This window comes from Rhipicephalus microplus, chromosome X, assembly GCF_043290135.1.
Source record: "Rhipicephalus microplus isolate Deutch F79 chromosome X, USDA_Rmic, whole genome shotgun sequence".
Lineage (NCBI taxonomy): Eukaryota > Metazoa > Arthropoda > Arachnida > Ixodida > Ixodidae > Rhipicephalus > Rhipicephalus microplus.
Window position 1 is genome coordinate 42,073,595 of NC_134710.1, and position 13,998 is coordinate 42,087,592.

Below are 13,998 nucleotides of genomic sequence, written 5' to 3' on the forward strand. Positions count from 1 at the left end.
CCTTCATTATCATTAAAGATCATGACTGCTGATTTTTCCTTACCGAATCTGAAATCTAACCTATCACCCTCATTACCGCAGATGTCCATCAATCTCTGCAAATCTTCCTTGTTGTCGGCCATAAGCACTATATCATCTGCGTACATCAATGCTCTAATCATCTGCGTACATCAATGCTAGAGGCGCCTCGCCGCGGGCGAGGGCGCCCCTAGCGGTTGGTTCTGTCTTTCGCCGAAGCTTCATGACCAGTAAATGTATTGAAGGACTCTGGTTTTGGCCTGTTAAATGCACCCTGTAGTTGTTTTCTCGGTATTTACCATTTCACCTGAACTTCTCGTGATTCTTGATTTTGTATCGAAATCAGCGAACAACATTTCTGCCACTTCACTTTAAGAAATGGTTGTACACTAAGTAAGATAGCCAGAAAAAAATTTGTTCTATAATGCAACAATACAATGCGACTTCGCCGACAAGAAATGATGATTGTAGATTAGAAACTTACACAACTCAACCCATGTTACTGAACAGCCGAGACCAACACATACTGATATGACACCTGTACGTAACAACTAAAGATTTTTTACGTTTCTGGCAAACTCCTTGTTGCTCGATATTTTGCACATTTTCAGGCAAAAAAAAAAGTGCCAGAAGCGATCGAGTGAAAGGGCATATAAATATTCGAACAAAATCTGCCAGAAGCGGTGTCGCAGTTCATTACGTCCAGCTGGAATAGTAATCTGGCTTTTTTTTTTTTTACCGCTGAGGTAACATTTTGTCCCTGAGCACTTATCTGGGCTCTTAAGACATCATTTTGCAGCTCATTCAAAGAGCCCCGCCACGGTGGTCTAGTAGCTAAGGTACTCGGCTGCTGACCCGCAGGTCGCAGGATTGAATTCCGGCTGCGGCGGCTGCATTTCAGATGGAGGCGAAAATATTGTAGGCACGTGTGCTCAGATTTGGGTACACTTTAAAAAACCACAGGTGGTCGAAATTTCCGGAGCCCCCCCCCCCCCCCCCCCCCACTGCGGCGTCTCTCATAATCATATGGTGGTTTTGGGACGTTAAACCCCACATATCAATCAATCGATTCCTCCGAATCACCGCTCGACTGGCGAATCAGCATCTGATACAGTGCACGTGAGCCCGTCATACGAGGCGTTGATCGTAATACGTGTCAAGATTCAGACGTTGATGGGCGGGCGCACGTAGGTATTTTAATCAAACTACGCTGTTTTCATGTGACGTATACTCATTGCGTGCGCATTTTTTCCCCTGCTTGACAAAGAAAGCCCGTGATGTCTAAATATTGACACGCGACTATAAAGCAGCCTGAATCAGGAAGCAGCGCCCTCAAATAGGCTCCCTATAAGGTAGCTAGTGAAGAAAAATAAAAACTACGGATCGCTTTGTCGGCTATATGTATACTCGTTCAAAGAAATGCGCCACTATCGTCTCGACTGGGCCGTAATCTAAAAAGGGGACACCGCCGCGTTATCCATAAATACAGTCGGCCGTGACAGTCGGATAATGATCATCATCATCATCATCATCATCAGCCTGACTACGTCCACTGCAGGACAAAGGCCTCTCCCATGTTCCGCCAGTTAACCCGGTCCTGTGCTTGCTGCTGCCAATTTATACCTGCAAACTTCTTAATCTCATCTGCCCACCTAACCTTCTGTCTCCCCCTAACCCGCTTCCCTTCTCTGGGAATCCAGTCAGTTACCCTTAATGACCAGCGGTTATCCTGTCTACGCGCTACATGCCATGCCCATGTCCATTTCGGATAATGATAGTGGCGTATAATCCGGCTGAACGGATTATCCACAAGAAGTCACTGTCACATTCTTTACTTCGCAAGGGCGATTGCGCGGGCTTATAAAACTCGTACCATGCAAAAGACGACGACACAACAAGGTTGTTGTTCGTGCCTGCGAAAATGGCCTCGTACGAAATATATAATTTGTGGTCTCACAGCACCGACATCTGTGAGCCTGTTCCCACAAGTGTGCGGAAGGACGTATGCGCGACGTGTCGGACGCTTGGGAAAGAAAATATTCTTCTGTATTATTTTCTCTTGTATATATATATATATATATATATATATATATATATATATATATATATATATATATATATATATATATATATATATATATATATATATATATATATATATATATATATATATATATATATATAATGAGATCTAACAGACAATAATGCCAAGGAATGTATAGCGGAAGTTATTAGAACAAATGGAATGTAAATAAGAAGACAGAAAACCAGCCGTGAGCAGGAATCGAACCTACGACCTTCGAATAACGCGTTCGATTATTCGTTATATATATATATATATATATATATATATATATATATATATATATATATATATATATATATATATATATATATATATATATATAAAGGGATTTTAAGTAACATGAATGAACAAAACCGCCGGGGCTGCGTTGCGCACATTCACAGCGAAAGTCGGACGAGCGCCCTTTCAGAGCCTTTTTTAAACACTCGTTGGGTAACTGCTCTAAGCGCACTTGCAGGGTTCCCACTACGCCTTAAATCACAATTTTTGTGTAGTCGGGAGGCATTCACTGTATGACATCCTTCGTCGTTGTTCAGAGAAGCGTGGTACCCGCTACAACTTGCAAAGAATTTTGTGCAATGTTTTTTGACGCTGTGACTAACGGCGATGAAGAATTATGCCTGAAGCTTTAGCAACGGGGCGGAGCATTGGACAACCCACTCGCTCCGCATATCACATTGTTTGACGCCTGGTTATTCCTTGACTGTTCTAGAACGCTATATTACTCATACTAACGCGATTTCTTTCCCGCCATCAAGCCTGCCTAGGGTTAGTTCGCGACGGAGTTCGAGTCAAGCACTGGTAGAACGCTGGGTTAGCACGCAGGAGACGCGGGTTTGAATCCCATCTTGTCCTTCGGGTTTCTAATAACTTATTAACGATAGTGTTTCTTGGGGACCTTCGACGCAAAAAATTGGTCTGCCTGTCTGTATGTCTGTCTGTACAAGGGGAAGTTTATGAACTTCGAACTAGAAATAAACACAAGATACACAAGGTGGTATATGGCTTGGCATATACAGCACTTTAGAATTCATTCTGTGTATGCCTATATACATTCGAGAAATGGAACAGAGCAATAAATAGAACAAACTACTTATGTACATTTATATACAAGAAAGCATCCCGATGAACCAAGACGTGGCATATTTCCATCACTATATGTTTACATCCCTACAATTACAGCCGGTCACATTGAAATAAAGAAACCCAATGCACATGTACATATATACCTTCCCAAGAAGTGTGCGTGCGCTCTGTGGTAATAATGGGCGAGACCCACTACAAATATCAAAAATGAAGTACACATTGTCGTGGCAGTGCCGGGAAGGGCGAAGGGTGGCCACCTCAACATTATATAAACTCAAGGGTGGGGAGGTACACACGTGCACAAATTTGCTAGGTAACTTGTGCGATAGCAGAAGCAGGGGGGTGTAGGGATGGGAAGCAAGCCCAAAAAAACACTGTGCGTCGTGATGGACGACTCCTCCCCCCTTAGAAAAAAAACGGGGGGGGGGGGGGCTTTGTGCCTTTGGTTAATCTGGAAGGCTGAGAGAAATGACGGAGTTTTCTCCTTACTAATTGCCCACTGGGCGGGGAATCAGGGCCGTTATATCGGAGACATACGTGTGGGGAATCCCCAGAGCAGGGGGTGGGGGGGGAGGGGCGGCCGTAGGGACTGGCTAAAAGGAGGTGACGGGGAGGTGCAACTTGCCTCTTTGTATTAAGAAAAACCTCGTATGCCAGTGGCGAAGAAACTTGTCTTCACCGCTGGATTTTAGTTGCTCGGAAAGATACCGCCATAGCATCTAGCGGATCCTGGCCACTGATGGGAAGGCCGCTCGTACCGGCTTGTGCCTTACTTCAGCCAGGCTGCGCCGCTTCCAAAGTACAAATAGTGTGCATATAATCACCAGCTTGGCGAAAGAGTGCTTATTCCTGCGGAGGGCTGGAGCGGGGTGGATACGAAATTCCCTCGCGATTATTCGCCACACTGGCTTGGCTGCAGGGCACTCGTACAGGGCATGTGCCAAGGTTTCTTCCGAACGACACTTAGGGCAAGTAGGAGAAGGGACGATGCCTAGCCTATGTAAACGCTGACGGGTTAAGAGGACGCTCTCGCTCGCTGGATTTCGTGCCGACCGGTTGTGCGCCCGTGCGCTCCGCGCGCTTGCGACCTTCGGCGTCACCGTAGCTGTGGCCGACTGGGCTCGCCCTCCGTCACCTCCTGCCGCCGACGACCTTCGACGACAGTGAAGCTCTGACTTACTGGACCTGCTCTACGCCATCTACAGACGCCGACAACATCTCTCGCAAGTGTACCCCGTCCTCGGACTCCAGTGACCGTGCTTCCATCTTTCCTGTCTCTCCTATCCCCTCAGTTTGTTGTTGCTTCTTCTTCCTCTTTTCTATACCTTTACTTCTACCCTTTTTTATCCCTCCTCACCCCCATCCCTTGTGAGCCCTGTGGCGGTGTCGCTCACTGAAGCAGACAATAACGGGGCTCACTTTTCTCTTCCTTTCTCTTTATTAGGAACCACTCGCAGGGATCCCAATTCTTGGGCCACACGAAGTCTTGTGCGGGTTTGGGGATTGCTCGCCCGTCGCTGCGCTCTTTTTTTTTCCATTTCTTCGACCGCCTGTTTTCCTCCGGCCTGATCTGGTGTCGCGCTATCTCTTCTGTGATGCCAGCCGGCGCGGTGTCGTCAACGTCGCAGTTGGGGGCGTCGTTCTCCAGCATGCGCTTCGTGTTAGCGGCGACCTTGTAAAAACGCGATGGCATTTCTGAGAGCAAAGCAAGGGGTCGGTCCGCGTCTACAAAAGTGGCATTCGTGCTGCTCCAGTACCGCATGATGCTCTTCCCCACATAGCCAGTTGTTTTGAACAGTGTCCTTGCCGTTTTCAGTGCAAGCACTTTGCTGGTTGAAAGCGCGTGGGTCAGGCCGAGGCCACCCTCATCCTCTGAAAGGTGGAGAAGAGTGCGGCGGATGGGCGCAGGTTTACCTTCCCAAAGGAAGGTGCGGATCATTCTTGTGAGCTGCGCCGCCGTCTTGGTGGTGTTACGACCGGCCCTAGGGAACCAAGCAAGGAGAGTTTGGGGGAGAACCGGTTCTTGACCGACGGGGTCGTCCACCCCCACCTCCCCATTCAGGCTCCTCTTCTCACCGGGAGAACTCCGGACTCTGCTGTGCGTTCGTGACCATGTTTGGTAACATTTTAGGGCGCCGTGACCATATATGGACTCCGTGTTAGGTTGTGCCACTCCATGTGTTGTGAGAGGTGTTTCCCCCTCCCTCGTGGCCGAGGTGCCGGGGACACCATATTGGCTGACGATGCGAACAAGGCGCCCAGTGTCAACAACGTGGTGCTATAAAATGCCGAAGACGTTTTGTATCACACTCACTTTTCTCTCTTTGGGTCAGTTGACCACTTCTCCACATGTAAATAAATCTCTGTTGTTCGTTTGGGCGCTTCTTCTCGCTGAATTGTTGGACGATGGATCCTGCGACGGGGCCAGCTACCGAAAACGAGACCGGCAGGACCCGGAGTCCCAACAACTAGATGGCAGCGGTGGGATGCTGATAACCCCGAAAGCGACCACTGGACGGAGTGAGCCCGAAGTCCAACAGCGGGACGACAGGAGAAGGATGACACGAGCTCATCGACTTCCAGAGGGAATCTAACGGCACTTCTGAGAGGCACGACGCCGGAGACATGACTGCGAACTGGGTGAGTGCCGGATTTCTCTGTTAAATTTTACCAGGCATTTACTCTATGTGTTAAGTAAAAGCTGGTAGAGAGGGGCTGTCTTGGTCATTGGGTTAACAGGTAACTTGCGTCAGGCAGAAATTGGGTGATAGCTTGGTTAAGCTCTTTCTGTCAGTGGCGTCAAGGTTGACAGTGACAGGGCAGGATTCCGTATAAGAGCTTTTTGAAGCTTTATTTGTAGACTAAGTTAACGGAAAACTTGAGGCAAGGCAGGAACCTAGAGCTGTCGTTGCCGTCAAGGTTAATTAGTTGCAGGACAGGAGCTTTGTGGAACAGAGACAGCGGTACTGGAGGCAGCCATGAATCTGAAATCCCTGCGAAAGTCCATGTTGTTGCTACTTGCAAGGGAGTTGAATCTGGAGGTGTCGGACTCTCAAAGAAAGCCAGAGCTGATAGAGGCAATTCTCGCATTGGGGGCGGAGGATGACGAGCTGTCAGAATGCGTCGAGGAGATTCAGGAGAGGCAAGCGGCAGAGGCCGAAAGAAAGGCGGCCGAGGCCGAAAGGAAAGCGGCAGAAGCCGAGGCAGATAAGATGCGAAAGCACGAGCTTGAAATGAAGCGCCTCGAGCTAGAGATTAGCCATAATAGTAGAACAGGAGGCAGCGAGGCATCCGGTACCGCAGAGCTGGTCAGGTTCAAAATGACGGACCTAATGAGATCGTACAAGCTAGGGGAGGACATTGGGCTGTTTCTCGTCAACTTTGAGAGAACTTGTGAACGGCAAGGTTTCAGCCAGGATACGTGGCCTCAACGCTTGTTGTCCCTACTTCCGGGGGAGGCCTCAGAAGTAATCGCGCGCCTCACGAAAGAGGAGACTGATGAGTACAGTGAGGTAAAGTCGAGCCTTCTCAAGAAATACAGGTTGTCAGCGGAAGGTTTCAGACAAAAATTTCGCAACGCCGCAAAAGAGAACAATGATTCATACCCGGAGTTTGCTTACAAGTTAATGGCCAACATGGGGGAGTGGCTCAAAGAGGCAAAGGCGTATGGGAATCATGACAAGGTGCTCGAGTGTATCGGTCTGGAACAATTCTATCAAAGGTTACCAGAAAAGGTGAGGTTCTGGGTGCAGGATAGACCGGACGTGAACACCGTAACGAAAGCCCCAGAGCTCGCTGAAGAATTCGTTACGCGCCGTGCCCTCGGGGCAAATAGCGAGCCTAAAAGGGAAAAATTCCTACTACCGAATAAGGCGCCGTTTAGAAAACAACCGACAAGTCTCGCACAAAAGGGTGAGGAAAACAATTCATCTAACCATGGGGCGTCGGCAGAGGCAAGCAAAAGGAAATTTGAGGTGAGAAAACCGGCTGCTTGTTTCAATTTCCACGAAACAGGGCACTTCGCGAAACATTGCCCGAAAGAAAAGGTGGCCTTTTTATCTATAAATGAAGCCGACGAGAACATGAAGTTGTTAGAGCCCTATATGTACGACCTTACCGTGAACGGCAAGCAGTGTCGGGTTCTTAGAGACTCCGCAGCCACTATGGACGTAGTTCATCCGTCTTTTGTTCAGTCCGGACAGTATTCAGGAGACTGTGCCTGGATTAGACAAGCCGTAGAAGCAAACAGTCAGTGCCTCCCCGTAGCTAAAGTTGTCCTTAAAGGCGCATTTGGTACGTTGGAAACGGAAGCCGCGGTATCGCCATATCTACCCCCTCAGTATCCTTACTTATTCTCAAATAAGTCAGATCAAATGCTGAAGGAGAAAGGTCTAACGTTGGGAGAAGGCATAGTGCAGGCACTGACTAGATCGAAGGCACGTGCGCTGGCGGCGAGAGCAACATTCACTGAGGCAAACAAGCCTCAAATCGACAACGGGCCTGGTTGCGAGTTGCACACCACAGTAACAAATCGACTTGTGCGAGAACAGGCTGCAGAAGCCGTAGTCGCGGAGGCAACCATTCCTAAAGGTGACGTTGAACTTCCTCCCGAATTGGAAGGGGTCAATTACGCCTCGTTGACCGAGCAAATAAAAAATGCCGTTGCTCCCAAGCCGATTCCTGGTAGTACAGAGGATAGAACAGAGGGTGACACATTCCAGGTACTAGGAAATACAAAAGAGTTGTGTGTCATGCCAACTTCGGATAATTTCAGTCGGCTGCTGCAGGTGAGCCTCGCTTCATTAATAACCGAACAAAAGGGGGACCCGACGCTTAAGCAATTCCAGGACAGTTCGAAAGAGGGAATCGCCAAACGAAATGTGAGATTCCAAGAGAGGAGCGGCATACTCTATCGAAAATATCTAGATAGGCGAGGAGTAGAGTTTGACCAGGTAGTCGTACCTCAGGCGTATCGTCAGGATTTGCTTAGTTTGGTGCATGGAGGATCATGGTCAGGCCACTTAGGCGTAAAGAAGACGAAAAATCGTCTTTTACAGGAATACTACTGGCCTGGATGTTTTAAAGATGTAGAGAGATTTGTAAAATCTTGCGATGTGTGTCAGCGAGTGGGTAAGCCGGGTGATAAGGCGAAATTTCCAATGAAGCTGGTACCCGTAATCACGGAGCCCTTTTGTCGGTTGGTAATTGACACAGTAGGTCCTTTGCCCAAGACAACTTCAGGCTACCGTCACATCCTGACCTTAATCTGCCCAGCTACTAAATTTCCAGAGGCGGTCCCGCTAAAAGAGCTATGTTCCGTGGAAGTAGTGAACGCACTTCTGTCCGTGTTTGCCCGGGTAGGCTTTCCTGCCGAGATACAATCAGACCAGGGCACCATTTTCACGAGTGCCTTAACGACAACCTTTCTAGAGCGGTGTGGCGTGAAATTATTGTATAGTTCAGTCTACCATCCGCAGTCGAACTCGATAGAGAAGCTTCACTCCGTGATGAAGCGAGTGTTAAGAGCCTTGTGTTTTGAACGAAAAACTGACTGGGAAATGTGCTTACCTGCAACGATGTTTGCACTAAGAACTGCACCACATGAGACAACAGGGTTTACGCCAGCGGAACTTGTTTACGGCCGCAGACTGCGGTCTCCTCTTCGTATGCTGAGAGAGTCGTGGGAAGGTCAGGGTGATGATCCTGTAGTAGTGGAATATGTCCTCACCTTATTGGATCGTCTAACAAAAGCCCAAGAACTGACCGAGAGTGTGATGACCAAAGCACAGCAGAAGGCTAAGCTTTACTACGATCGGACAGCTAAAGCACGACACTTTGCTGTAGGAGACAGGGTCATGTTGTTGAGGCCCTCCCAAAAGATTAAGCTTGAAGTGCAATGGGTCGGCCCGGCCGAGATTACTCGAAAATTGTCTGACACCAACTATGTGGTAAAATTACCAGGAAGTCGTAAGGTACACCAGGTGTATCATAGCAACTTACTCAAACCCTATAAAGAGAGGGAAGCCATCGTGAACATGACTTTAAATGTTCCGGAAGAGGTTCCGGCAGAAATTCCTGAATTAGCTCCCGAATCGGACGAAGTCCCGATCGAGAAAAGAGCTGAGGATTTAGTATCAAAGTCACAGCTGACAATGAAGCAGAAGCAGGAATTGCGTGGTCTTTTGACCGAGTTTCAGGACAGATTTGTAAGCGAGCCAGGCCGGACATCCGTCCTCACTCATGACATAGAGCTTACCTCGTCGGAACCGGTAAGATCTAAGACGTATCGGGTGTCACCTCGCCGGCTTGAGCTAATAAAAGCAGAGGTTAACAGGATGCTGGAATTGGGCGTGATTGAGCCGTGTGAAAGTGATTACACTTCCCCGTTAATTCTTGTGAAGGTACCCGGCAAAGATCCGCGTCCTTGCGTAGACTATCGTAAGTTAAACCTCATCACCAAGGATCAGACATACCCAATTCCCCACATTGAGGAACGCGTCGAGAGGGTAAGCAGCGCGCAATTTATCTCAACGCTAGACCTAGTGAGAGGTTACTGGCAGGTGCCGCTCACCGAGAGGGCGAGCCGGTATGCTGCATTTATTTCACCATTGGGGACATTCCGACCTAAAGTGTTGAGTTTCGGCCTAAAGAACGCGCCTTACTGTTTTTCTAACTTAATGGATAAGGTTTTGCGGGGTCAAGAGGACTTCGCATTGCCTTACTTGGACGACGTCGCCGTGTTTTCCTCGTCCTGGCCAGAACACTTGGCGCATTTGAGAGCAGTACTGACACGCTTACGCGAAGCAGGTTTAACGGTAAAGGCGCCCAATTGTCAGCTAGCACAAGCAGAGGTACTCTATCTCGGGCATGTTATCGGTCGAGGGCATCGCCGTCCCTCTGAAATGAAAGTGGCAGCTATCCGAGATTTTCCCCAGCCCCGAACGAAAACCGATATTCGGGCTTTTCTTGGAATAGCTGGTTACTATCGTAAGTACATCCCTAGATATTCCGACATTGCCAGCACTCTTACTGACGCGTTGCGCAAGACCGAGACCCAAATGGTCGACTGGGATGAGGAGAAAGAAAAGGCTTTCCGCGTTTTGAAAGCGGCCTTGTCGAGCCAACCTTTGCTTAGTTCACCGGACTACTCGAGGCCTTTCATAGTCCAATGCGATGCTAGTGATAGAGGCATGGGGGCAGTTCTTAGTCAAAGGGATGAGGGGGATCAAGAGCATCCCGTCCTATATGTTAGCCGGAAACTCACCCTTCGCGAGCAGGTTTACAGCGCTAGCGAAAAGGAATGTGCGTGCTTGGTTTGGGCAGTCCAGAAACTGGCTTGTTATATTGCCGGAAGCAAGTTCATTGTGGAAGTGGACCACTGTCCTCTCACCTGGCTACAGACCATGTCCTCTAAGAACGGCCGCCTGCTGCGTTGGAGCCTCGTTTTGCAACAATATACGTTTGAAATACGCTACAAAAGGGGTGTACTCCATGGCAACGCTGATGGTTTAAGTCGATGCCCCTGACGCGAGAGGATGTCTCGAGAACTCTGGCATTTTTTTTCCTGACCTAGACAAGAGCTAGTGATTGTTTTTTTACTCTTTTAGGTGTACTTGTTTAAAAACGTTGAAGACACGGCTATCCAGGGTTTCGGGTTCGGTGTGCTTCCAGTGTTGTTGTTTTGTGTCACCTTAAAGTGTGAGTAACATTTTGAATAAATTGTGTATTTCCTTTAATATCAGTTAAAGGGGAAAATTGCCTGGTGGAGTTTGGCGGAATTGTCCGGCGCTCACCGGCTGAGTAGTTGTGTTTTCATGTGCGTATGTGATGTCTGTTGAGCCCACAATGAAGCAGGTGTTGCCCTCTACTTCATCAAAGATGGCCGTCACCAAACCGACTGCCGGCGCTGATCTCTCCGGACAGTGGCTGCAAACCTCAGCCCATCGAGATCTTCACCCCCCCCCCCCGCGCGAGAGACTGTTACGAACGGCCCTAGGGAACCAAGCAAGGAGAGTTTGGGGGAGAACCGGTTCTTGACCGACGGGGTCGTCCACCCCCACCTCCCCATTCAGGCTCCTCCTCTCACCGGGAGAACTCCGGACTCTGCTGTGCGTTCGTGACCATGTTTGGTAACATTTTAGGGCGCCGTGACCATATATGGACTCCGTGTTAGGTTGTGCCACTCCATGTGTTGTGAGAGGTGTTTCCCCCTCCCTCGTGGCCGAGGTGCCGGGGACACCGTATTGGCTGACGATGCGAACAAGGCGCCCAGTGTCAACAACGTGGCGCTATAAAATGCCGAAGACGTTTTGTATCACACTCACTCTTCTCTCTTTGGGTCAGTTGACCACTTCTCCACATGTAAATAAATCTCTGTTGTTCGTTCGGGCGCTTCTTCTCGCTGAATTGTTGGACGATGGATCCTGCGACGGGGCCAGCTACCGAAAACGAGACCGGCAGGACCCGGAGTCCCAACAGTGGGCATCATGGCTACGCGACTGGCGTAGTACGTGAAGGCACAGATCGTAGTCGTTGCCGCTAGGGCCTTTTCGCGTAATGTGAGGTTTTGGGGTTTCAGGCGATCTATTGCCATTTGTGCCCGCTCCAGCGCCCGCTGCCAGGTAGTTTCCGTCACGCCGCCGCTGTCAAAATATATGCCGAGCACCTTGACGACCTCTACCGCAGCCAGTCCGCCCAAAGCTCTACGGGGGAAGGCACCAAAAGACACGGCTTTGCACTTCTCTATGTTTAGCTGAGCGCCCGAGGCGTTAGCGTATGGCTTGAACGTCTGCCAAAAGGCCTGTAAACTGGCTGGTTCCCTTACAAACAGCGAGACATCGTCAGCGTAGGCCAAGACTTTAATCTCTGCCTCATCTGTCAACGTGAAGCCTCTTATGCGTTCGTTGCGGTGAATGTTTGTTAGCAGGGGCTCCGGTGTAAGGATGAAGAGGGTGGGCCCGAGTGGGCACCCCTGCCGAATTCCTCTCGCATATCCGAATGCGGGTGATGGGTCGCCGTTCACCACTACGCGGCAAGTCAAGTGGCTGTAAAGGAGGAGGATAATGTCGACGAAGTGCTCCGTGAACCCAAACTGGCGGAGAACTTGAAACATGTACCCGTGTTTGACTCTGTCGAATGCCTTCGCTTGGTCTAGCGATATGAAGGCACCCGACAGAGACTTCGTTGACATGTACTCAAATGTATCCCTAGTGACCGTCAAATTGGCAAATATGGATCGGCCCGGGACAGCGCAGGACTGGTGTGGTGAAACCACGTCCTGTAAAAGAGGTTTAGGTCGAGTGTTTAGAAGTGAAGCCACGATTTTATAGTCTACATTTAGTAGCGTTACTGGCCGCCAAGCTGAGAGCTCCTCCCGCTGGGCGCCCTCCTTAAGAAGCACGATCCTCCCCTCCCCGAAGGATGGAGGTTTCTGGCGTTGCGTGATCACCATATTTGCCATCAACAGCAGTACGCCCTTCAGGACATCGAAAAAGGTGGAGTAGAATTGGGCTGTGAGGCCATCTGAGCCTGGGGCAGAGTTCGGGGGCATGCTCGTAATCAGTAACTTCACTTCTTCTTCTGATGCCTCGTTGTCTAACATTTCAGTCTCTTCCCGCGCTAAGCGAGCGAGATTCTGGCAAATCTCTCCAGCTTGTCGCTTCGCGTCCGCTGCGCTGGTATGGTCTGCTTCCCCGAAGAGGGCAGCGTAGTAGTCATGAAGAGATCTGCTAATCTCGTCCGAGTCTGTAGCGAATGAGCCATCTGCGCGCTTCACCCGCGTGATTCGGATCTGGCCGTTCCCGGTTGATTCGCTGGGGCCTGCCGCGAGTCGGTTAGAGGATTCGTTCCGCTCTCTGGGCGATCTGAGCGCACGTTTCTGGAGCAGGTGGGTGTACTCGGCCTCCAACGATTCGAGGTAACCTCGCGTGCAAGCCGTCAGGGTTTCCGCCCCTCTAATAATGCGGACCCTGCGCAGGATCTCGTTGACCTGTACTGTGATGCGGCGCTTCCTGGCTCTCCCTTCCTCCTGGAGGATTCTCCTCCAATCTGCTTTTAAAGCATCCCAGGAACCCGGCGTTACCTCAAAGACATTTGCCACGGAAACTTGAAGGCGCACTCTGATGTGCTCAGCGCTGATCTCGTCTCGAAGGAGGGCCAAGTCGAGCCGCCAGCCTTGGTCGTCGCTACGGGTTCCGGGGGATTCCTTCAGAGTGGTGACAAGAGGAAAGTGGTCGGAACGTCTCGCTAAGTCAGCCGGTGGGGATACGACCTCGCACGCCTCTACCAAAGAAAGTAAAAAATCGGGCATGTACGTCCGCTCTATTCGAGAGGCGCTTAGCTGTGAGGCGCGCGTCGGGACGAAAAGGTCTCCATGCGCGTGTAGCCAGACGTCTGTTAGACGCAAGTGCTTCAAGACCACGACCAACTCCCTTGCGTGGTATGTGGACTTTCCTCGGCCCGGTCCCCTGATGTCTCTCTGGGAGTCGATAACACAGTTAAAATCTCCCTTTAGTACATGCGGGAGAGGATCTGCAAGAGTTAGGTGTAACTCTTGGTAGAAGTTATTAGCGAACTTCCTCGTGACCGGAGCGTATACGTTTACAAAACGACATCGTTTTCCGTTGACATAAATGTCGCACATTAGTGATCTGCCATTTGCGCCGGAGGTGCAAAAAGCCTTCTGACGGAAGCGGCCCGTGATGAAGATAACCACAATGCCACAGGCCCTCGCGTTAGTCAAGGAAAAAAAAGGCATCAACCTGGAAATCCTGCTTAAATTTAGCCACCTCTAGCGGGGACAGAAAGTT

At 49.8% G+C, this 13,998-nt stretch overlaps 1 protein-coding gene across 1 annotated transcript in view; it reads right to left on the reverse strand.

Moving 5' to 3' along the window:
• The window catches only part of LOC119175861 (uncharacterized), a 120,406-nt gene that overhangs the window by 104,542 nt on the left and 1,866 nt on the right, over nt 1-13,998 (reverse strand). The window contains exons 3-4 of the mRNA XM_075876318.1: nt 11,654-13,720; nt 4,610-5,062 (exon numbers count right to left, since the gene is read on the reverse strand). Of these exons, the coding sequence (XP_075732433.1) occupies nt 4,610-5,062; nt 11,654-13,720 (2,520 nt within the window). The remainder of the gene's footprint in view (nt 1-4,609; nt 5,063-11,653; nt 13,721-13,998) is intronic.